At 34.2% G+C, this 27,528-nt stretch overlaps 1 protein-coding gene across 1 annotated transcript in view; it reads right to left on the bottom strand.

Moving 5' to 3' along the window:
• Corin (corin serine peptidase) overlaps positions 1 to 27,528 on the bottom strand; it is a 103,677-nt gene that overhangs the window by 58,902 nt on the left and 17,247 nt on the right. Inside the window, exon 3 of the mRNA XM_076129649.1 lies at positions 7,312 to 7,399. Within this exon, the coding sequence (XP_075985764.1) occupies positions 7,312 to 7,399 (88 nt within the window). The remainder of the gene's footprint in view (positions 1 to 7,311; positions 7,400 to 27,528) is intronic.

The raw sequence follows: 27,528 nt of genomic DNA, 5'->3' as shown, positions 1-27,528 counted from the left end.
GATCCTTTAAAAAAAACGACATAGACGACGGCTAGAAAATAAACGACAACAACAATTCAATTTCAAATCACATTAAATGTTTCAAACTATCGATCAATGTTTCCTTTATTATGCTAACCAAAGTTAAATATTAACACTTAAACTTATAAACAACATCTTAATTTTAAACAAGAGATACAGTCTTGTAGCATCGTAATCTATCGTAGTACGGTGTCATCAATCACACGTCGTACTTACATCCTAGACGATAGCCGGACTGAGTGCTCGCACCTCGCCAACAGCTCAAATATTAACTTGATTGATGATCAAACAGGAACATCAATATTTACTGCTTTTCTAATAATACTGGAATAGCAGAAATATACTTCTGGAAGTTTATTTTAAGGTGTTAATGAAACTAGCGGCCGGCCTCGATTTGTGCTGACCTTAGTTTCCCGTTTTCACATTTTTTTTTATTTATGCTCGACTCCTATAAGGCGTAACGTGATGTTATAGAGCCTACTACAGCCTATCTCAATAAATTAATAAATCAACAAAAAAATATTATTTGGTTTGAATTAATAGTGCCTCAGATTAGCGTGTTCAATTAAACAAATAAACATTTCAGCTTTATAATACTGATTCAGAATGTAGTATAATATATTATATAAAAAAAAATCGAGAAGAAGAGGAGGAATTTTCCTAACGTTTTTTTTTACCCTTCTGGTTCATATACAAACAGTACAAAATATCGACCTGAACCTTGCTTTAGTTTGCTTAGACACTCTGCTCTTAAGACATTCTTACATACATTCATTCACATAAAGCGCTTAATAGCAACTGGATAACACAGCTTTTTAACAGTGACATATAAGCACTCCGAGCTCGTGCCACTAATCGGTCGCTAAACCGTCAGTGAGTATAATATTTGATCAGTCGGTCATTTCATAGAAGTGTCTGTATGGTGGTATTACAAATAAGCGTATCTGTGTTTTCGAGAGAACGCACCAATTCAGTGCTGGTAATATCAATCGAACGGCCTTCGAGTGGCTTAAACGTCAAACGACTTTGACACCAGTAGCACAGTTCCCCACAGGTGGTATTATCAAGAGTTAAAAGTTTGTTATTCATGATGTGCTGAAGAAATAGTTTCTACGACGCCCGCTAGAGGCGCTGATCAGATTTGCATACAAAAGTCATCGATAGCTTGCCAATGGGTAGTTGATGGTACTATGTAATCGCCCTTGTGCTTGATAAAAGAAAATTTTACAGTATTTTCATATCGCTTGTACCACTAATGAACAATATACCTAAGCCTTCAAATAATCATAAAAACCTGTACTAAGCAGTCAGGTGCGAGATTGTCTCAAGTTTGGTGAGTCGACGTGACTTACTGCCTCGTATTTGTCACGCGTGAAAGCCTATGATTAATTACGGCTACAGGTTATGCTAGATTGTCTTACTACCTGTCACGCTGAGCTAAAAGGCTCGTTTGTATTTTGAGAGCTATGAAGTTATTGCGTGAAAGTATACGCGGGGATTAGGACTTAAAGTTGCTTAACACAAAATAAGTATGGGATATGAAAGTATTTATTTATCCTGTATGACAAGATGTATGGAAGTGAATGAAGTAAAGGAAGATTGTAAGGATCGTACCAAGTAGCGTTTTCTGGTATCAGCCTACCCCTATTGGAAGAAGGCGTATTTTATTATGTTTGTATGATATGGAAGTAAACTGCCTTTATTGAGAGACATACAATTTCACAGAAAACCAGTCCTAATTTTTTATGTACTAACTTACTTTACTGAGCTTTAAACGCAAAATCACAAAATAAAGGTAAGTATTTTATTGCACTTATTGAGTTAATCCACCACTGCACCACGAATTAACGATAAACGTAACTTAGGAATAAATTGAGGTTAATGCGACAATATTTAAATTTTATACAGTTGACAAATAAAATTGTTTCGACATAATAAATTTTACAAGACTAGTTTTATATTACTAGTCCAATCAGTACTTCTATCGACTACCGGCAACCGGCTAGCTATCAAAAATTTGGTATGACAAACGGTTCAGTGCCTCTAGCGGGCGTCGTAAAAACTATTTTGGTAGTACATTTCAAATGTCAAACTTCGATACTCTAGTAGAGAATCGGGCTACAGAATACTTAATCTTACTAAAATCTTAAATGTTACAACGGACGTAGGGGAGAGGTGCCATGAAAGGGACATTTATGTTGTGGAGCCTCTAATAAGTATATAAAATATTATTTTTATTAGGTTGGAGTTGAATGGGAAGCCTTCATTAATTAACTATTGAAATAAAATACAGTTATTATTAATTCTAGCTGTTGAGTCATTTATTTTTGCATTTTTCAAAAATGTGTGTTTTGTCCCTTTCATAAATGGCCTGTTTTGAAAGGGACATGATCATTTATGAAAGGGACAGTACAAAATATCTAAAATAATCAAGTCAAATTAAGTAAAAAACAAACATAATAAAGGAACCACCACTACATTAGATAATTTTAAGAAAGTTTACGATCAGATTTTAAAGTAAAGGAATTGTTATGTCTAGTCTTTCTATTTTTATTAATAGAACATGACAAGTTATTATATAACATGTAATTGAAATAGAGATCAATACCTAGGTACATTACATAGTTTCATAAACATCTTAAACACTAATTAACTGTCTTCTTTAACTTTGGTTAGGTATTATCTGAAAAATATTTTTAGTGACAAATTGAAAATGCCTTTAATGCCACAGGTTTCGTGTGCCCATTTGGTGCATATCATTCACTGCCTCTTCAATTTATTTGGCATCAACACCCGGGTTCTCTTTTTTGGTGACATTTTATCTGCAATGATAAATAATAATTGATCACAGTTATATAAGCAGTCATGAAAGGGACGTCCCGTTCATAACCGTTTGTTGTGTCCCTTTCATAAATATCATACTCAAAATGAAAACATAACCACAAAATCTACAATTGTAAATAAAAGTGTACTTACCTTTTGTTTTAATATTCGTGTACGACAAGGAGATACTAATCTTATGAAAAATAATAAATAATCAATACACATCACTTGAAAAAACGTTTTACAAAAATAGCTAAAAAAATACTTTTCTACCGTAATACGAACACTCACACGCGGTGGCCACCTTTGAAGTGACAGAAGCATGAAGTTAAGTGCGATCGAATGTCCGTTGGTGCTGCCATACAACAACAATAATGTTGATCTGAATCGGTTTTTATTTTAGCTGTGATTTGAAATGACCCTTTCAATACGTGTCCCTTTCATGGCACTTCTCCCCTAATCGGCCAGCATGTTGGAAGGAAGATCAGAGCGTTATCGATTAACGTTTGAACTTTCAATTAAAGTTTCCGACAGATATCACAGACTAGTTATCAATCGCGAAGACTCCAACTCAGAGAGTTTCCGAGAGTTTTTACATCTACTTTTTCAATTTCCTTTAGCGTTAAACTTGGTTTTGTTGCGTAACCGTTCATATGTACTTTATATCTGCTTGAATAAAATTAAGGCCTTTTTACTATGCTGAGTAAAATAAGTTGTATGATTTGAGAGAAAAGTATTATCTTGCCTTTGCTCGAGGTTATATTGTGCTATAGTAGTTCTAACGTAATGGACACTTAACTGCTGGTTTTCATGATTATATGATGATATTAATGTTATTAAAAGTAATTATCACTTTTTCTAACGGTTAAGGAAAACATCGCGATGCAACTTTGCATACTTAAAAGATGCAGAAGCAATATGCAAAGTTCCTATCCCACACATGGTCAGCGTGTTGGACTCAAGGCCTAACCCCTCCCTCATTTTGGGAGCAGACCCTTACCCAGCAGTGGAGCAGTTTCTGGTCTTTAACAGAAATACAATTTCATACAAAACACTATCACTTAAAAGATTACTCAGATCTAAGGAACAAGACATTATATAAAACATATCGTAACAGCAAAGCTCCGTACATCGCTAGTAATGTAATACACTCGTATTATTGTATCTTAGCTCATAACAATGAGCTCTGAACTGAAAGGCTTAGACTACGGAGCGTGGAATACACCAGCCAGCCAGCCGAGCTTCCTCTTATTATTTTATACACAGATTTTCAAAATGTTCGTAATTGAATACAAAGATTCTTGATATGTTCATTATTGTTCATATTGTGAACAGAATCTTTAGAATTCACTGAGTATACTAAAGATCTATGGAACCCTTTTTTTTTATAAGGCAACTCCCGCAGTAATGGTGTCGCGGGGTCTTTTAAAAATATCTAAACAACGAACACAGGACTACTACTTGTGGATTTCACAAGAAATTGTTTCAAGTGGGGATCGAATCCACGACCTCCCGCGCTCCACTGTGCCACGGAGGCAGTCAAACTGTGGCACGGAGGTGAACTGAACAAAAAAATTAATAAAGAAGATATTATATTACCAATGACCATTCATGATATGTGTCTTAGTGACATATTCAAATTGAAATGAAAAGTTACAGGTTTGTAAAATATCTTGTTTCACGTTTAAAGTTTACACTCTTTGTAAGCAACTCAAATTTCAAAACCATCTCAATGGCTTACCCATAATAGCATAACAAACATGCTTCCACGCTAATAGCTTATAGTATCAGCTTGGGAGAGTAGATAGTAGAGTCAGGCGTAAGTGAATATGGTTTAAACCCCATCCAGTTCAATATCAGGTCAGACAAGGTAACATCACACGTTACGTTCAATCAGTATCGCCTCCACTGCATTTTAACGGACGTCATTGCATTAAGCTCCCATATTCCAAGCACTGTCGTTTTGCTTTCAATCACATGGCTAAGGGTTTATTGGATGTGGATTCACCTGTGGTTGGACCTCACCAATTTAACCTTGCTCGATCATTGTCAAATGTCAATTCGATTATTGGACACAAAAACTGCTATAAATAAGGTTGATTATGTAGTTACGGAGTTTGAAAAGAGCTGTAACTGAGTTATCCGAATGAGCATTAGCTAGAAGGGTCTTAATTATGTTCTCTGCAAAAGCTATAGTGATGATGATGATGTTGAAGAAATCTCATAATAGAATATTCAACAAGATCTGTCTTCACATGCAGGCTCTAGTCATACCTCAAAAAATAAAAATAATTCACATATAATAATTTTCACCCATTTTTCAAGAGCAGAACAAAAAAACAAAATATTTATTTACTGTCGGTCGTTATCGTAAGGGCGGGTTGTAGAACCTTTTCACATGCAGATACGACCTTTTGATAAATAACCGCAAATATTACCCGTTGTTTGCTTTTAATCACAATGGGACATGCAGATTGTGAGACAATCGTTTTGTTTTCGTGTACGTGGCTGCGTGGGCGGACGTGGGTGGTAGATAAGAATGTTTGACTAAATATTATGAGAGCAGTAAAGCTAGGAAATTTTTAAACAATATATTATGAGACTAGGTTAGAGTCATTTATTTGTTATAATGATTTTTTTAACACGAAATCAGAACGTCCCTAGATAAAACCATTCACTGATAGAATTATTTTTCTAATAGCAGTGATTAAAAACCAAACCTTCTTGTGATACACTTTAAAACTGATGTTAGTTAAAATAATTGAGTAATGTCCATTTTGTCTCAATATTTGATTAGGGATTTGTCATTCATCTCACATCATATGCGAAGTCAAAATAAGGATGTTACGTGCCTACCCAAGAGATAAAATAAAAATGAAGATTATTGATATTAGATGCTCACATAAAAAAGTATACTGTATCAAAACCTTAGTCAACACGATTAATATCAAATACTTGCACCATAAAACATTATTAAAATTCATTAGACTTAAACAATACTTGCGACCAATAAAACGTGGACTTAGAACAGAATCATTTAATTAGAGCCGGGACAGAAGTTGCGTGAAGTTTTGAGAGTAAACTCCCGGGATATAAAGCCTCCTCGGTGGGAGAGCCTACAAGATACTCGTAGACAATGTTACTAGATTATTATTTGAACAACTTTGTTAAGGTTAGAAGTTGTACGCGAGGCCGAGTGCTTCATAGATTAATAATTTTACTCTAGATTTAAAGTATTGAGTACTAAGAACAGTATTTAAAAACTTTTAATGCTCTAAATTTTATTGTTTCGCAAGGAACTTTACCAATATGCATGTAATCATTGAATTAAACTTTTTACGATATTCATACCGGTGCTTATTTTTTGTATTATTTAGCAATATGGCGATTTGGATTCGGATAATGCCAGTAAGGAACATTTTTGAAGTAATATTAAAAAGTGCTGCTTAGTATACAATATCTACAGGAGGCTAAATAATTTCGTGTCACATCCTCTCACATTTTTTATGAGGTTAAATCTAATATTTTAACTTTAATCACTGAGCAATACAATTAGAATCTTGTTCTTTGTTCTTTATAATTATTGTCAATTAAACAAATCATAAACCATCATTAATAATTATAAAATCAATTGAAACTAAAACCGCTAAGTGTTTCCCGCATGTAAACTCCGCGATAGTTACAAAGTACGTAGAGATCGTTAGAGAGATATTCTACAACTTGTGACCACACCGCACCGCACACTCACACTCAGACGTGGCATGTCCAATAGTTAGGATTCAACACTTTACAATGACCGATAATTAATGTAATAATTTAAGTCTCAGTATGAGTAGATAATATGACTTAGTTAAAAGTTTTTAAGGTTATGCGAATTTTATTTATGATTTTTTATTTAAGTTTTTGTTTAAAACCATATGGCCCAATACCGTTAGCAAGATAAATGTTTACACATATTTTATAATTATCATGGTTTTGAACCTTATCCTGCGATATCGCAAATACATGCCACAAAATATTAAAAACTATCGCGTCTTGTCGCTGGCACCTACGTGGCCACAAGTTTTGGATAAGTGGTATTTTGATTACGTTATTAGTACGTTTAGCGCTCGATACGTAGGACAATTCTAATCTATACTAATATTATAAAGCTGAAGAGTTTGTTTGTTTGTTTGTTTGTTTGAACGCGCTAATCTCAGGAACTACTGGTCCGATTTGAAAAATTCTTTCATTGTTAGATAGCCCATTTATCGAGGAAGGTTATAGGCTATATATCATCACGCTACGACCAATAGGAGCAGAGTACCAGTAAAAAATGTTACAAAAACGGGGAAAATTTTGACCCATTCTCTTTTATGTGACGCAAGCGAAGTTGCGCGGGTCAGCTAGTATATGTATATGAAGAATAACCGACCACTTATATACGCAACGTGCAAAAAAGTAGAGGATTCATACAAACAGACTCACCGTCCTTTCACGGAGTCGTTGTCGTCGTCCGCGGAGCCGTCGCCCTGCAGCTGCATGCCGCCCTGCGCCCACGTCACCGTCAGCCAATCTACACCAATGCATTATACATTACATACTATTCCTACATACACACATACATTAAATCACGACATCTCCCCACAGGGGTGGGCACAGACGAGAGATGTACTATATCCAGAGGTAATAGTTTTCGTCAAGTTTCATCGGTAATTGAATAGACTTTTAATATTTATATGAGTAAATAAAGTACATGGTTTGTTATGTCGGTAAGTTGCTTTTCAGCCCCCCTCCAAGAACAGGTTATAGAATTTTCAAACATACTAACAAAAATAAGTTCTTCGCGTATCTTAAATCAAGTAAATAATAAATAGTTACAGTACGATTTATATTTTCTACAGCGTATACGTAAAGAAAAAGAATGATAAAGACAACATTCCATTAATCTCCGTTTCAAGTGATGAATAATATCTTCGAAAAAAACCACTACGTTATTCAAAATCGATGATAAATCTCGAAGGAGTTCTCTGGAAGGTCTTACAAGTTGTGGCTGGAAGTTTGTGCGTGGATTATAAATCAGTTCGAACACACGTCGAGTTTTCAATGGGAAGAAATAACGAGCTGCCTCTGACGGCACTTTTGTACCGCGGCTACAGTATGTAGTAAGTAAAAGGAACTTTAGCTAAGAATTTTAATGCAAAATTATGTCTGAAGGCTTCCGATTTTGTTATTAGTATTATGTTAGTTATTTCATAGTGAATACATTATAAGACGATGTTATTTTCCGGGCTATGATCTATCAGCATGAACACTGAACTTGCTTCTCGTCAACTCACAGATACACATACTTTTGCATTCGTGAAATTTATAAAGATAGTGTAACACTAAATGATGGTCACACTGTTTCTGGGACAGTGTGACCATAATTATTAATGCAAACTTCGCCTTTGAAACAACCCTATTCTGATTCCTATATAAATAAATAGGTGCACTTGGCGTTTTTTTTAGAAAATTCAATAAATTCTCCTTTTCTTAGTAATATGAATGATTAAGCGAATAAACTAGTGATTCTTCCCGAGAAATCTTAATAACTGGGATTTTTATACTAAAGGGGGATCTTAGAAAAATCTCATTGTACTAGGAATATAAAAGCGCTTCAAAGTATTCTTAACTATTTTAATTTAAGATCAGACTTCGTTCTTCTCGGATATTATTTCGAAATACCAATTTAGAGCTCAATTTAATATAGTTTAAATTAATTCACGTATACTATAGCATAGTAAAAATGTGAATCAAAAGTTTTAAGGCAATGTTTTTTTCTTAAAATGTTATGCTCTTTTATACAAAAGTTACCTGATCAATGTTCAAATTCAAAATATTTTTTTATTCGTAAACTTCGTACAAAGTATTTGAAATAATTATAAAATATATTATAATTTTTGATCGTTCCGAAAAAAGCTCAACCAGCTTTTTCGGAACGTAAGTAGAAACGGCAAAAAAGGGGTTTTTTTTTCGTGATAAACTCACAGCCACTTGTGTGTCAAGTTAATGTATAAACAACTCAGCTATTGGTCCGTATTTAATGAACAGTATTTTCGTATATGTATATTTTCTTATTAGAATCGTCAATGACGAGAATTAAAGCAAAAGGTATTTTTTAAAATAAATAACTGTCAGAATCGTTACATAGAGATTCTTAAGGCGCTAGTTCACTGCGGCATGCGGGCATGTGGAAACCTCTTTTTGAAGCTAGTACGTGTATTTTAGTACCTATACTTTGAAACTTTAGCGGGTTGTGATGTAACGTGATAGTTATAGAATAGAAAGAAACATGGGACTTGACATTGAAATTGTCATTAAACGTAACCAATATGAAGACACAGACCTTTAGAAATCACGCATTCTTACTAAGTATTTGCAATAAATTTATCGGTTATGTCATAATATGCATGTGTAACATAAGTATAAAAGGAAAAAAGAAGTTTATATCCCTACTAAGCAATCCATCGTAAACATCCATCCATTGTTAAAGGAATAGAGAGTGTACCTGTGTATTGAGCACTTGGACACTAAAAACAAAGTCCTGCAAAGTTGGCTGGTTTCAAAGAAACTAGCCGTCACTATCACGTATCTCAGTTGACAACTATTTGAAAGCCATTATGCTGTTCATTGTTTTCTACATTAGATTGAAGTTATTGATTCGTTAGATCAAAGCAGCGATATTGTGAATAGTGACCATCAATTTGACGTACACTGGTTATCAACTGAGTTACGTGATAAGCACACATAATTATCCTGCGGTATGATACGCTATAGTAAATCGAGAGCTTTACAATCACAAGTCGGTTGCCATGACAACAGTGATCCGTGGAAGTTGAGTGCGAATTTACGAGAACTCGCTGAATAGCGCCGAGCTGATACAATGAGTGTTTGTTATTATTTGTTCTAACAATTACATCGCCACTGTTCTGTTTGTGGTTTTTGTTGTTTTTGTACATTGTATTGTGTATTTCGGCTTGTTTATTTTATGTTTTTACGGAAAATTGTTGACGTATTTTTTAGATTAATTGTTTAATCATATTTTTAAAATATAAAGGTAAGAGTCACGTTGGAAAGTTATGAATTAACAAAGAAATCATTTTACCCTTGGGACTATTTAAACCGCTTGACTCTTGACTGAAATGGACACTTGTAAATGTATAAAAGGAAAACAAATCAGCTTAGATAGAAAAACTAGCACTTAAAATTTTTGTTGGTATGTTTCATCTTCAGGTACCTACAGTTGGCGTCAGAATTATGTATACACTTCACATTTTTAATCGTACTTCTGTGTACGATAATATCAATTCAATTATTGTTACTGCTCAGCAAACAATACAAAGTGATTGTTAAAATACTCTGTAGTTAATACACAGTAGAAATTTAACTATATTCCTAGTTTTTTTTAAATTTACGATTGTAAACATATTTCTAACGCTCACACTTATTCCTATGAAAATTTTTTTTAAAGAATTCAATTTGCGTCGGCTATAAACATTTTCATACATTACCACACTCTACCAAGTAAACACATATGTACGCGTGTATGAACACGTAGTACACCTCCTAGATAATAACGCTATCACAATATCATCACAAAAGGCATTCCTTGCATATTTATAACGTAGTGGAATCATATTCCGCACATAGCCCGCTGTGAAAAGGGTTCAGCTATTATGTTTACAACGAGAAAATACGTACGTTTTGTTACACACCGAATATGCTATTAAAAACATATTCGGATGGTTTATTACACAGTACCTACAGCTAGCACCATCGTTAATGTATAAACTGTTTCCATGCAATAGAAACAATTTGATATTTTTTGTTAAGTTCTTGTAAAGCACTTTTTTAACATATAATTTGATTTCACGGTGATTTTTATGTCTCGATTAGTCTCGAATCAAAGCAGACTAAAACGTCATCCGATTGATATAGTCAACTCAGAAGAATAATCTTGTTTTGGAAGAAGTTAGGATGTCTTTTTGTAGGTTCTACCGTAATGTGGTATTAATGCACTTAGTTATTTGTGATTGTGTTGCAGTCATATTTTTTTTTTCTTCTATATGAGATAAAAAAGTAGTGTTCCACTAGCGAACATAAACAACCAAGCATAGCAAAGACGCTTAACCAATTGCCAAAGATTTTTTTTGAAATACCGACCGTATAGAGCTATATACGAAAAAAAGTACATCTAACAACAATTTTAAAGTCTTTAAACCATAAAATGTTCATTGAACAGCTATGAACAGCTACAGGGCGAAGTTCCGCAAGATTCTCAATGTAACGTGGAAAGTTATTCAAGTTCAAAGCTAACATGCCTGGTGCCGCCAAAGGCACGGGTTGGCCGGCCGCCAGCGTCTTAATAACTCCTCCAGCACTACGAGTACCGCAATCTTTGTCTTTTCAAGTGATACAGTGTCCAATGTGTTGTTGGGGTAACTTATAAAAATCTGCTGGTGGTATGGTTAAGTATGGGCCTCGAAATTTTAATGGATCTCGAAGAAACCAAGGCTCAATTGTCGAAGTCAAATATGTTTTATTAAAAAAAAATGTTACCCATTAATGTCCCATTACTGGGCAAGGGCCTCCTCCCGAAATGAGGAAGCGATAGAATAAATAGATGCGGGTTTTTATTGTTTCAAAGAAATGACAAACTTTACTAACGGTTTTAACTAACATTTCACAGAAGTGGAAAGCAATTTTTAAAATGAACCAAATAATACACATAACCTCTTTAGCAAAATGGGTAGCTCGATTCTCTACCACTTTCAACTACTGACAACCGGCTACCTATCGAGAAATTTGTTTCAAAATCTGATCAGCGCCTTTCACGAACGTCGCAGGAACTATACATTTTAAATGTCAAACTTTCGATACTCAACAGTACCGACTGAAGACAATCGCGCTGGGGAATAACCTATCAAAATTGTGATTAAACTTGTCAAAACGGGATGCTAAATAAAGGTTTCACATAACGTTAATATTGGTACACGTGGTGGTACATTCTCATATCTTATTATGCGCAGTCCAACGCGTGTTATTTGAGAAGGGTAGATTGGCCCGTCTCGTGAGACGTAACGTTTAATAGTCCCACACTCCCGCACTTATTCCGTCCGGGATTGTGACCGAATGTGAAATTATTTATGTGAATATGAAACGTTTAAGTTCTCACATGTTTGGAATTAAATTGATAATTTACTCGTGATCAATAATATAATAATCAACTGAAGCGTGCAGGATTTTGTTTGATGTGTCCAGGAAGGTGCAAAATACATACACCCAGCCTGGTGGAATGGTCAATGACCAGGAACGTCAGGTCAGGAGTAATATTGGCTTTACGTGACCTCCAAGATCTTAAATCTTATCTTAATAACAAAAAATTCTCATCTGAAAAACAAATTACCATTTTGCCTGGACTGGATTTTTTCCGAATCTGGATATGAACCCGACCTAACTGGTCACTACTGCTTCACCAGACGTAGGTTTTTATCGTACAATTTAAATATCTCTATCAGTTGTTATATTCGAGTGGTTCCAAGAAGGATCGTATTTTGTGGTTACTTCGAAAATATAATAAATTATAAGGATAGGGAAATTGGTACTAAAGTGTTTCCGGGAAAAATGTTTAATATAAAAGTCATTGAAAACACAAAATACGTTATCCGTCGTCTATTTATCCAAACAAATATTGACAAAACAAATAAGAAACATAGGAACTACTTAGTGAACGCAAATATAATAATATACCAGAATATAATAGGTGAATACGTGTAATAGTAATATTACTATCACGTACACCACATAATACGAGTCGTATCAAATAGAAAATATTAATACGTATTAAATATTAAATGTAGGAAGGAGAAAATCTGCAAATAATATTTTCTTTTCGTAAGAATCGTAGAAACTGGAGGTCTACTCTAGTTTAGCGAAAAATTGATTTGGATATATTTTCTCGTCGTGTCATTGTTTTGTCATATAAAACAGAATTCGGTAGTTGACTGAATTAACGAGAAATATTATTAAGCTTGCACTCTTAAAAGGTTCATCCAAAATGCTCATGCTGTGTAATTTTTTTTCTTTAGTAATATTGAAATTATAACTGTAGCGACTCAAACATTTTATGAGGCACTCATTTGATACCAACGAAAATTAGACACTGTGACGTCACTGTGTCGTTTTTCTGGGATGTATCACGTGCGTATAAAAATAAAAGGACAATAGTATTCGTTCAGAAAACTTCGTTTCCAGGAACGAGAGTAGGCAACTGGTGAAGTTGGCACGCGGAAACATGAAACGTTCGGACAGACTAACTGAAATTTCAACTTGCAGAAATACTGAAGATTATATGAATTTTAATGACGTCTAGCTGAACTTGAAATGAATAGAGAGTCAAGATTTAAGAACGACGTGTCGATTCTTTGGTAAAAAATGATCAACTAGTATGATCGAAATTGGAGAGGACCGATGAAAAAATATTTTAATGACAATAAAGTTGTCTTAAAACATTAAAGAGGAAGGGAGGGGTTAGACCTTAAGTCCACCACGCTGACCAAGTGCGGGTTTTTATTGATATTTCATACAATTTTGTTAATCAAAAATTAAAAAAATCTCATGTTTCATTAAAAGATAAAGCAGTCTGTAGGAGAGCAATTAAATTTATAATTAAAGCACATCTGTATTGTTTATAAGTAGCTCTATTTATCATACAATTTCACTAATAAAAGATCAAAATAATACCTCTTATGGTTCGTAATCTTTAACTATAAGAGTTTTAACCTTTTCAAAGTTAATATCATATGACGTCTTTGTTTGGAGAGCGTCGTCGCCTTTCAGGTGATAGAATATTGGTAAATTGACGCTGTGTGCTCTTAACCTGTTTAATCTAAATCATTGTAGGCCAATGTAGGCGTATCTATATTATCGTTTGTCGTTGCTCTCGTAGCTTTGTTAGATAATTAATTATTTAAACATTAAACGTGACAGACGGATAAACTTTTAAATTATATTTTAAAAACTCTAAGAATTGCTCTTGTGTCGCGGAGATTTTTACAAACATATAAACAACAGACACAAAGTACAACTAGACCCGAAATAACTATCAATGGATCACACATTTTCGACACACTGATAGTTGGGGAGGCTACCATCTCATACACTGCGCTACGGACGCGGTCGAATTTATTTAATAGCTAGATCAAATCATCGACAGAGGCTCTTAAAATATTATTGTCTTCCTAAGCCCACGTATACTTAAGTTATTTGAAATATGGCATAATATAATACATGACAGACTTCTTTAAATTCTGAAGAACCAAGCTGAAATTCTGCTTCAATTAGGTATAAGGCGAAGAGCTCGCATTGTGTGCGTTCGCTTGAAACTGTTCTTATCTCGAAGCAATAACAAGTAGCTTCAACAACAATGCATAGATAAGCCTTCCAGTGAAATGAGTCTCAATATTGAGTTATAACTAATCTATCGCCGATGCAGAATAACAATGGTTCTGCGAAGTTAACTGTACGTTTTGCCACAGATTATATTGTTTTGTTTAGTAAATAATACATTTAACCCGTTAATGTTCCACTGCTGGGCAAGGGTCTCTTCCCGGAATAAGGGAGGGGTTAGGCCTTGAGTCCACCATGCTGGCCAAGTGCGGGTTGGGGAATTTGCTTGCCCTCAATAAGTGCATTAAATAGATTTTTCTGTTTTGCTTCACCGTTAGAGCAAGAAATAATTACTATTTCTAATGCACACCGAAAAGTTATTGGTGCTTTGCCTCGCTGTTAGTTATTTCTTTTAAATATTAACAATATCATTTATAATTTTGACGATTATCGGCAAATATTGTATGGAATTTAAATCAGCGAATTAGAAAAGTATTTGAAAGAAGCGTGACAAATAATTGAAGATGTCAAATGTATTACGAAGGCGGTACGACAGTGTAGAAAATTGCTTTCTTTTGTTCTGATTTATTTTTAACTTCCGACGCAAAAGAGGGGTGTTATTGTTGTGTCAGTTTTGTAATAGCACATCTTTCTACCATACTTATAGGTTCAGTACCTAAGACTGTTTTCTGTCATCCAGACGGTTTTATCATTATATTATTTTAAAGTAATGTTGTAGATAGCTCATACTATTTTCAATCAAACGACCTAACCGATCATATAAATTGAAAGTCTAATATGAAGCTATTAAAATGGAGAGGATATTATATGGTCGTTCCTGAGAGTCCCTATTTAATCGAATCTGTGTAACGGTTGATTTATGCAGATCCGTGAGTTATGACCTCTTACATATTACGTGAAGGCCTGAGGTGACGCTGGTTGCCGTCCGTCATGCCTTTGTACAGAAACAAAGGAGATTCATAATGTTCTATACGTTCATTTACGACGGCCTCTGTAGCGCAATGGTATAGATGGTTGCTACGCCTCTACTAATGCGTCGAGAGGTCGTGGGTTCTATTCCCACACAAAATAAATACTTGTGCGATCCACAAAAGCCGTTATAATTAATAAGAAAAAAAAAAGGTGACCCTCGAGATAAAAACAGTGGCAATGAACCTAATATGTTCACAAAAATGTGGAGAATTTTACACAATTAAGTCTAGATCCATAAACATTTATTCTGAAAACTGTGATACGTTGAGGTAGACGTTTCAGTTGAAATTTTAATAACAATGTAAAAAAATGCTTTTAGAAAATCATTTTTTACTTTTTGATGATAGAAAATAAACATACCCAGCTTTAGTAAAAAATGTTCTTTGTAAATGTTTGAAAGCATAATACAAAACTAAATAATTAATTGGAGAAATGCGCTTATACATAAACCTCATAATTGTTCAACTACAGCCTTTACTTTTCTTTTAAATCAAATACTACAGCAACATTAACTCGAATCACAAGTCCCTTCAATTCTATAAATCTTTCTTATTCATTCTAATCTGGAACACTGTAACTCCATTTGAGACACAAAAGCGACCCTTCATTTACCTTTAATTCATACGCTTCCTAAGTACTGAATAATGTCTAAATACTGGAGAACCTATGGGTGAATACATAACGGCATGAATACTGAACAGGTCTTGAGGATACAATGTACTTTATAATGGTAATTAATCTATTGGTCAATTTCAGTAAATGTTTCAACCATATTAATACATCTAAAATATAACACTTTAAACAATACGCCATATTGTATGAATATTTAGTATTTTTCTAGTAGCTCGCCGCGGCTTCGCCCGTGTTAGCCTTCACAAATTATACACTTAAATCTTCTCTGAGAATTACTGTATCTATAAGCGATAGCCGCATCATAATCCATTCAGTAGATTTTGAGTTTACCCCAAACAGACGTGGCTACGTAAATAAGACTTATTTTTATAAAATAAATCATTCTGTAAATAACTATTTGTTGCAATAGAAATTATGATTTCAGGTTTGTACACATTTATTGAGAAAATTTGTGCAATCCTGAACCACTTAGGTTGACCGGCGAAAATATCAATGTTACTGCAATACGTTTTCAGTTAGTATTTTCGTATGCAAAGTAAACTGTGCCACAAAAGAGACAGCTTGAAGGCAGAGCTCATTCTTAATCGAAACTGTGATCCTCAGTGGAAGTGGTAGTAAATCCGAATTCTATGCCGACAGGGATATCAACTGTGGCACAGAATAGACAACTAACTAACTTCATAGGGCTTGTACTTGATACGCACATAATTATAGTATTGATTTACTAAACTATAATTTTATCATTAAACTTAAACACATTTGTAATTAAATAGGTAAACCATGACAAAGATAAGATGCCACAGTTAACCGTAATGATTGATTGACTAGAAAGTAGCTCTTTTTAGTTACTAAAACCTTATTCCCACGAACCTAATAAAAACGTCAAATAACCAGGTAATTAGGAACCAAGATCGCGTTCGTTGCCCATTCCATACGATGAAAAGTTCCCTCGGCAACCCTGCCTGATACCCTTTGTCAATGTAAGTTGGACAATTAAGGAAGGGGAAACTCCAGTTATTGGCAGATATTACCTATAGAGACGGCGAATCGATCGATTTCCGAAGCCAGATATGAATGTTTCATGACTCCAATGATTTAAGAACTGGTGGACTTTAGCATATTAATGGAGGTGTATTAAAATACCTTTGAAACGGGTTGAAACATTTGTGAGCATTGAGCTAGAAATCTTATCTTCTTCTTGTAGTTTTTCTAGAGGACACATTTATTTATATCTTAGTACTAGAGCTAACTAGATAATCTTTTGCTTTTATCTGGTTTGTGATTAATCTATTCTTCTTCTTATCGTATGGTTAATGGTCGACCTAGTGTCAAAAAAAGATGTTCAAGTCGCCCGAAGACCTTTGACGTAGCTTAACCATTGTTATCTTAATGGACAACAACCGAAGCACGAGGGTGCCTAGTTCGATTACAACTATACGGTCACCGCAATATGTGAAATGACCGCGCTAAAGGTTGCTTAACCCAAAGATTGTTTACTGACCGGTGAGTGCAACTGGCTATGAGCGTCTCTTAAACAATTGATAGGACGTACCTAGGAGGTACGTGTAATAATATGAATTAAGTTTTATTTAAATGATAACAATACAATTGATCTTGTTTTATTGTGTACTCAATATCGGTAAGATTAGGACTCAAGTTTTAATCTATAGGTTACTGTAACTGTCCTTGATAATCCTGTTTTAATTGTATTTAACTTACCTTGGATTTTCGTTTCATTTTTAATTTCTGTTGATGAAATAAATTAATTTATCACTGCAACAATATTAATACGAAATCCGACGTTATTATCATTGATGAAACACATACTTATGTCCACTAATTAATCATTTTGTTTATTGCATTCAAATGAGAGCTATTGGAGTATTTAATGGCAAAAGAAGACTTCAGTTATACTGCTTTGCGATAATCGAGAAATCGATTTGAACAAATAGTTGCTGTACTCTGTGGCTTTGCAATATTTTAGTCCATGTCCAGAAGGGCCGCGTTGTTACCGAGATACTAAACGCTAATAAATTTCGTCCACAAACTTCGCGCGAGTTCACAATACGCACAATTATACTTCACGCGAAGGCTCGCTCCTTGTGGACCGAACATTCGCGCAAAAAACGCGCGAGAGAATCGCAGCAAATTCGCCTCTTCTGGATAAGGTCTTACGTCATATAAGGAAGAATATGAATGGAAAAAAATTAAAAGAGATAAAAGTAGCCTGCACGTACGAGTATGGCAATACACGCTACGCAATACAAAATTAAATAACCCAAAAATAAAGTCATTCAGTCTTCGTCAAACAAAACACGCCTTCTCGGAACACTCCGTATTATAAATTCCAGTAATACATACTGTGAGTAAATAAAAGAAATAAATATGCTTTCAAACACAAAGCGAGCATACATACATACATACAAAAGGCATGTAAGTTTCAGAGAAAAGCGCCGCGAGATAAACTAAATACGAACACAAGACTACACTCTTTTTACGTAAGCACTTTCTGTGTACGGATGACACACAATTTAAATGTTATACTTTTGAATATATTATAATTAAACTTTAAACTTGCGTAGTACTCGTAACCGGTAGTCCTGTATGACGAGATGTATGGATGTAAATAAGGCAAGGGATGTTTGTAAGAAACATACCAATTGGCGTTCTTTGGTCTCTGCATATCACTATAGGAAAAACCTAAACCCCTCCATCTATTTGGAAATAGACCCTTGCCCAGCAGTGGGACAGAATTGGGTTAAAAAAAATTTTTCAAGTGTCTATTGCGATAGGAAACAATTTCTCGTTCCTTGATTTTTCCCAGCTAAATTGTTTATCAGCTTGCATTCCCAAAATTACAACATCACCCGAATAGCAGTGTAATCGATTTCTTACTTTAGCTATTAAAGCATAAAATAAAGATTTACTTCAGTTTCACAGTTCAGTTGCAAAACAATCATAGGTTTAGGTACAAGAAAATAAATTCAAGTTTGCAAATAAAATACTCAGACAGATGTCTCGAGTATTTAAATTGTTCTGTAATGTCGTCAAGTCTATTTGACATGGATATAAAAAGTTCGTCATAATTTGTAATTAATGAGTCTAGAACTGTCGCACTCATATTAATTTCTAGACAGGTATTCGTTCTTTTAATTAGTTTTTGTACTTTTGTGAAAAACTAGTAATTATCGTTTTCAGAGACAATAACAAGTATAAAATCTTTTGTAATAAGAAAACTCTCTGTTTATATGTAAATATACAGTTAATAGTTAGTCTGTGACCAAGGTGCGTATAACCTGCGCCGAAACGTCAAGCATTCTAAGGTAAAATGCGTGTTTGCATTAATTCCCGTTTTCTGATGTATAATATAGTTGATAGAATTATTAGGCAATACTTTTAAACCTATCTCAACAAAAAGGATTAAGAAACTGGATATATTATCAGCTTAGTCAATCTTTTTGACAAAATAAAAACTCCTTAAAGAAACTGCCAAATTGTTGAAAGTTTTTCTTAATAAACTTTTAACTTTATCATTATACAAATGATCAAAGATACGCCGTTATCTACTAACCCTACCTCTGTATCGATATCCACGAACGTGCAGAAACTACGAACCCTTTACACACTTCACCTAGCTCATATCCTCTCTCTCTGTTTACCATACGACACAATACAATCTTGCGTCTTTCTCTAGCGCAATAGTAATGTTTGCGGAAGAAACGCACTGAGGCAAACAAAAACGTTAGCTCTGCTATTACACGACTTAAGAGTTAGGTGTTATCGTGTGAAGACTCCAAGATTGTGAAACTGTAAGAAAATGGGTACGATAATATTGCTATTTGTAGAAAATGTGTAGAAACTTGCATCTTTTGAACCAAACTAAGATTTTAAGGCATTGATCTTGAATTGTATGAATACAAACACATCACATTAGAGGCGATTACGAACCTCTATAAAATATTATCAATCTTACTATTAAATACTTACTCTACGAAAACGTACAAAAATCATTAACACCCTTAAATTGCACTAAGTTAGATTCTATAGGTTGTAAATGCGGGTAGAAGTAGAGCGGTAAGGCATACTTTTGAAGACAGCTTTTTAATAACTATTAATAAATATAATGATACATTATACATATATCAAAAACTTTTTTTTCACGACAATGTAGGATTGAACAACTTTGCTCCTATACATTTTTAAACAAATAACTACAAAAATAAGCAAGGATTTAACCAGTAAATATGGAAATGATTCAAACTAAACATAACACGAACTAAATACGGCAGTGGACCGAGCTATATTTTAAACACCTATGTGGTTTCAACAGAACTTTGCTTTAAAATAGTTGTATTGTTTGAAACAAAGCGTCAGTTATTTATACGAACACAATAGCAACTATTGTCTGAAACTTTGTCATAGTAGATTGAAGTTAAGTGGTTATTTTGAATTATTTGTTGTTTGTATATCTTTGGTTTGGTTTAAAATAAAGCTTATGTAGGTGGATGTTGTAAGGTATCGGGATGAGGTCAAGATGTTACGTGGCAGTTTAGTAGCCTTATGAGGACATGTCGAATGTTTTCCATAGTTAATCAATACTAATATTATAAAATTATAGAGTTTGTTTGAACGCGCTAATCTCAGGAACAGATGGTGCGAATTGAAAAGACATTTTACTGTTGGATAGACTGTTTATTGAGGAAGGCTTTATAATATTACGCTACAAAAATTAAGAGCGGAGTAGCAACGAAAAATGTTTCAAAAACGGGGACAATTATGACCCATTCTCGCTTATGTGACCCAAGCGAAGTTGCGCTGGTCAGCAAGTATATAATAGCCGGAGTTAGAGAACACGCATACCCGGTGTATAGCCGTGAGTTTCTTGCCGTTTCTTCTCACGAGCAACAGCTTTTATGAAGCGGTGGCAGATTTAAGTACTATGACGATTTCATATTATACTTCTCAAAAGTTTCTCAAAAGACTCACTCACCCTCTTTAGTGGGTGTATTTTATTAGTGCATCATTTACAACACCTACCTAAAAGATAACAGAGTATTAATCCGGTTTATAATTTCTTATAAAATTTCTATGCTGATAACAATAACCAAGAATTAAATATGCGACAACTTTCGAAAACAGTAATCATCGCATTAAAAACTAATAATTTAAACAATTTACTTGAGACATAAGGTGCTTTAACTACTCTTATAATTACACTGAATGTCACATTAAGGAGCCCAGTTTGTTCACACTACAGTGTACGCTTAACTTCAATTATACGAGGTAACGAGATATCTCACTGAACGTACACTTCAGTGCCAAATGTGCACCCAGATTCAATGAATAAATTATATTAACGAAATAATTATGATTGCGTTTCGAGATTCATATTGGATAAAATTTAATGAGATAGAGTGGTGATGATAATTTTACTTGGATTTCATTTATTTTAAGTGATTCGTATTAAGCGATTTAAGCCCTTTATTTTTTTGAATAAAAGGATATATTATATCATTTAAAATACTCTTTTTCACTTTGAAAATGATACCATGATCACAAATTCTTTTTCTGATCTTCCATTTGAAAAAAACGCCTATCAGTAGCACAAAATACATGCAATGTAGACATAATATAATTTGTATAAAAGCAAATCACCAATAAAATAATGTCTGTCGTATTCTCACATTGGCTTTCCCCACCTGACCCCTTCTAACATGGAAGTTAACGTAAACTTTTTCGTCATAAATTGTCGCGACGATAAATTTGTCAAGCAAAGCCACACCAGTAGCGCAAGTACTCATAAATAATAACTATTTGCCTCGCTACAAGCACCGCAAAAAGCAATTTCCTTCAGGAACCGAACCTGCCAACTTACAGATAACTTAATCGCCAGTTGCTACGTGACAAATGCTTGTATTTTTTTTTGAGTGAAACTGTTACTGTTGTTTGCAAATTGTTTAGTATTTATGCTTTTTTTACAGTGAATGATTACGTTAGTTAAATAGATCAGGACTGAAAGGTTTATAGTGGAATTATAACGGTGTTCAGATACTTGCCCTTGCTCGAATAAGAAGCCCAGTAAACTTGACTGTGTATGGCTGAACCCGAACCTGGCTGCTTAGCTCATGTGTACTGTAAACTGTTGACAGTAAACTTAATTCTGTGTTGCCGCCGTTACCCGAGTTTGCCTAAACGCTAAGCTAAGCTATGCTAACATAATTCGAATCTTTGAGTAAATTTACTAGTAGATTTCATAAAATGAGTTATATTATATCGTAGATGTAAACAAAATTACAGATAGTGACCAGTGTGTAATATGTCTTAAATAAAAAGAAACATTTTAATACACTCATAGTTACAATGCCCTCACATTGTCTGTAAACAGTGCTGTAAGAGATTGCCTCTTGCATTCTACTATGTAGAGATATTCTAAAATTGTTACCTTACTCTTCAGTATAAATGTTTTATTGCTCTTGACAGTGATAAATGTAGGATTCTTTACCGATATCAGGTAAAAATATTATTTCTAATTTCAGTTTGAAGTAAATGTGGTTAGCTTAAGTCACAATTAATTTATTTTGGTAAAAATCACATTTGCTCACATAGAAAATTATAAACATGATTTTCGACTGCAATTGGCTTTGATTCCTAAATGAAATAATTACTTATTTTCGACCTGTTACTGTTATAGTTTTTAATGTGTATCGCACAACAAAATTATATTTGAGTACCTTCAAAAATTGTTAAATAAAACATCTATAATCATACTGTATGCCTTCATTTGTCCCACACTGTACACAATATTTGCTAGTACAAGGTGTTAATAAGAGCATTAAGCAAACGCGTTGTATATTGTCTCGAGATAAGGATTAGATACGTTCAGGTACATTCAGAGAGACAGTACGACAGTGTTACTTACACGTGAGCGCGTGGGAGTACCATAATGATGTAAGGGGATTATCGGTGAATTATGGGGAATTAACTAAATGTCAATATAGGGATATATCTGCTTTGTACATGTAAATGGGAAAGGTTTTAATAGTTTAGAGGAGTTTTCCTGTCATCTGGTATCTGAATTTTCACTTCGCCGAATAAATTCCGAGGCATAATTTTGAACATTTCTGACAGACAATTTATACGATAGAAGCGTCAAAGTTGGTTATAAAATTAATTTATTTAACGGTGCAACGGTGGATGATACAGTGTAGTTTTCTCAATGTTACTCGAATTAAAATGTATTAATTTGTTACATCCCTTTTTAATAAAATAATTTAAATACATAATGTACGATTCTGCTAAAGTATCGTATATTGTGTAAAGCGCCGTATACCACTATTTAAATACTTAAGTCTATGTTATAAATTATACCTACAATAAGCTCCTTGGTGAATAATATGATTGAGATGAATTTATTGCAGCCATAAGACAACTATAAGGTTACATTTCGACAAAAAGTTGATAGTTTTTTCACTTCTACACTTAACAAAACACAAATCCATATTTATTCAAAGAAAAAAAACGTCTCCAAAAATAAAGTAATGAGAACAAATAAGCCAGTTTTTATACGCACTAAATCCACAAGAACGATGATTACCAAATTAATTTGGCAGATATAAGGGCAGGCATAAAAGCAGGCATGTTCGCTTGGCTAGCTCGACAAGATAAATGTATAGGCCGTAAACTGTGAGTGCCTCCGACTTTCTACACTTCTCCTATCTTATTAGGGGTTGAAGACTTTATTATTTCATAGTTGTGTTTTGTATTTGCTATTGTGGATGAGTAAAGGTAATTGATTGAATGATGATTGAGTTATCGTTGCAGATTGACAGACAGACAGATGGACAGACTTCGTAATTTATGAGCTTGGAAACTATCGAATGAACTTAAAACATTTTACCAAACACGAGCCTTCTTTTTAGTAAATCAGCAAAAAATATTATCCAAGACGCATTTAAAAAAAGTGAGATTGGGAAAACCTGGTCTTTTTCCATGTTGACTCTTAAACCTGGCGTAATTTGTATCGTATTTACTTAACTCCTTATAGTTTTTATTTTCCTTTAGTAATTATTGGATCAATAAAACGCAAATTTAGCCATTATATCAGAAAAATAAATATCTCTTTAAAACGAAGTTCCTATATGTCTAAACAAACAAACTTCGTTATGCACTATAAAGTTTATATTACCATAATCAGTGAAACTGATAAACAATACTTCCCTGGAACATGTAAAACACGTAGAGTGTTATTCCACTACATCAGATTGAAACAACTTCTAAAAGGCTTTCTATCTCGACACATGATTGAACTACCACTCCAGTTAAAAGGTACTACGCGCTTTTATAAAACACTACATAAAATAACTATACGTCCATATTCCCGCGAGTAGTCATTTCACTAATGATGTCATAGTTTACATATTTAAGAGCAATTTTGTAATGTTTTTTTCAGCTAAAGGATATATTACTAGCAAAGGAAAATACCAATAACTACTATTTCTTAAGAAAAAATCTCAAGACTTTTATTTGGATCTATAATTAGAACCTTTTAGTTGGCAGCAGCAAAACCTTCCGCCTGAGAAATTATGACCAAATCATCTATTAAGTCTCATGCGGTGTTTCATGTTTGAAATAAATACTTTAGCATTATTAAAAAATTAAGAAGCTAGTTTTCTGATATTGAGTAGTTAAGACTAATACAGTTTCGAAACACCATTAAGGTATCTGTTCACCTGAAGAAAGCTCGCAGAGATCACTCAAACAAGCCATTAAGAAAAGTTGTTGAAAGTTGCGAGTTGACACGTGGCCGGCTCGTTAGGACGCTTCATTACCCGTGTTTGACGAACAAACAGACAGAGCTGATTGAGTTGAGTGCTCTTGCGTTCAGTGTACGGACCTACTGTACACTGTACAGATTGTGTACGTAGTTACACGTATTGAGTTACAATGAATATTGCCGTACTTGATAGTATTGATTAAAACGAAAGATGCTCAGTTTGTTTATCTGTTATGCTTTTGCAGTAAAATTTTGATATGGTTATAAACAACTGTAAGTGCAATATATTACGTAGTTATTATAATTAAAAAAAACGAGATAGGCTGGTTTTGTAAAGTAATCAAAATAAATTCAAAAAGAGTTTAAAGGAGTAAAGTAGATCAAACATGAAAGCTAAAGATCTTTCAGAGATTTAGAGATAAATTGTTCAAGTGAGAATCTGAGAGCAATGAATATTTCAGAAGAACAGTCTTCTTCGCATCAAGAATAAACAAAAATAACCGTTATAAACAAACTCGATCACATGGAAACGATAACTAACAAAATGTATTTGAAGTCAGTACCAAGTTTCTGGCATAGGTGAAATCTTAGATAACCTGAACTTGGGCCCCCGCCAGCCGGCTGTAGGTCAGCCTGGGTTAGGTCACACAAAGTTAAAGAACAATGTCACTCAGTTATGTGAATGGTATTATTTATAAACGAAACCGTATATGAACTTGACCGAGCCGACTTTGGCGATTGAATTAATGTTATGAGTTTGTTAGTATTAATATACGGCCTGATTTTAGATATACATACATAAAATCATACTATGTTTCCATGGTAGTAGGTAGACCTAAGAACGTCTCTTGCCACGATTCCCACAAACTTTTTCTAATAAGCTTCATTCATATTGCTTTTTGTCATACTCGCCACTCTAGCTAGCTGCTTACGAGACATTCATAGAAACAATAAAACTTATATAATTACTTTCCGAATTCAACTAAGTAGAAGGTACTACATTTTACATTTATCTGTAGGTACACTAGCTACCCGCGCAACTTCGCTCGCGTCACATAAGAGAGAATAGGTTATAATTTTCCTCGTTATTGTTACATTTTTTACTGGTACTCTGCTCCTATTGATCACAGCATGATGTTATGTAGTCTATAGACTTCCTCAATAAATAGGCTATCAAAACTATTAATTCGCATCAGTTGAAATTAGCGCGTTCAACCAACCAAACAAATTCTAAAATCATATAATATTAGTATAGAAGTATAGAATATAACTAATCCCTAGGTTACTAAAAATAAATAATCAAATTCAGGAATTCAAAATGAACTTAAACGTATATTACTTCCACCAATTTCAGCGAAGGCGGCGGCTTAATAAAATCTTAAGCTAAATCCTTAAACAAACCAATTTGTATCAATTGTAGGTAACTTGTAAGTGAAAGTTTGAAACTTGGTCGGTGGAAGTTAGAGCGGACTTATCGGGGAGATATTAAATTTTTCAATGTTTGCCACGGTATTAAAAGTACCGAGGCCGTCCTCGAGTTGCGAAGACTTGTTTATTTTATCATCTTTGCTGTTTCATATGGGTATACTGTACCTAAAATGAATATGTTATGAAATATATTGGCGTAACTTAGTGCACTATAACAACATATAACTTTTAGATTTAACCATTAAATTTGAGAATGGATGCAGCGAAACAACGAGCCAGGCAAAAGAAATATTTCAATTCCTAGATGAAGTGATACATAACTGAAGTGGATTGTAACAAGTGGCGTTCTCTGAGCTCTACCTACACCTATGGAAAGTAATTTGGAATAAGTATGTATAACACAACTAAATTGAAACGTATCTTCAATCACAACAAAGTTTTTGATTCGGAAGTCAATAGAACCTAGGAAAACCCCGGCAATACAATTTTTAGACACCTAAAACATCACGACAGACGCTTTCCTTTCAGCAGGCACCTCAAATTGTTTGCACAAAGAAGCGCTTACTCTTTTCAAAGGAAACAAAAGACTCATATTAAAAGAAATATATTCGGAACGGATGTCAATATGAGCGTAGTGTAGAGTGTAGTCGTTATCGTGGGCTTAAGCCGGCCTCGCTGGCTCCGTGTATCGACAGCCGCTGTAATCCTTGCTGACTGACGGCATTACGCTTGCTCACCACTACGATTTACATACTAACGTTATGCCTTTGTTTGAAGACAAGGTCTGTTGCCTTTTGAAATTTCACATTGTTTGACTATAGCTGACCAACTCATCCTTTAGTCTGTACTCGTATAAACACCGGCGAGGCATTTTCTTAGGTCATTTATGCATCTTAATGACGCCAACTTCCTTAACTGCTTTTTGCCACTCCGTTGTGGTCGAATTCAGGGCGGAACAGGCCAGCATGAAGACAATGATGAGTAGTATTAATCTATTTTATCAACATTTTCGGCATTTTAAAACCAAAACATAAAACGCATTTATCACATACAAAATTCACTTAGAGTATCCCTACTTGTAGTCTACGGTGGAAACTTGTCTCATAGTAAATTTCCTCTCATATTACAAGGTAACTAAAGCAAGCTTAGCACACCGCCACGTGGCGTGCTCTGATAAGGAATAGTGACGACGCAGCGCGTGCTATCGTCTTACACGTCATTGTTGTGGTACTTGCTATCGTAGTGGAATAGGCGTGATTCTGGTTTATGGTGTAGGTTAGTAGAGAGTGACATTTGGGTATGGGATTTGCTTCTTCAAAAATATTCTCACGTCATGTAAGAGTACTTATTAATATACTTGATAAATTGTGGGGGAAAATGCACGATATTTTATGTAGCTGATTTGTTCGTCAAATTGGTCAAATATACAGAGGGAATAAAATGAGATA

Source organism: Anticarsia gemmatalis, chromosome 1 (assembly GCF_050436995.1).
Source record: "Anticarsia gemmatalis isolate Benzon Research Colony breed Stoneville strain chromosome 1, ilAntGemm2 primary, whole genome shotgun sequence".
In the NCBI taxonomy this organism is placed as follows: domain Eukaryota; kingdom Metazoa; phylum Arthropoda; class Insecta; order Lepidoptera; family Erebidae; genus Anticarsia; species Anticarsia gemmatalis.
The sequence above is the reverse complement of the archived record's forward strand: the minus strand, read 5'-3'. Positions and strand labels throughout refer to the sequence as shown.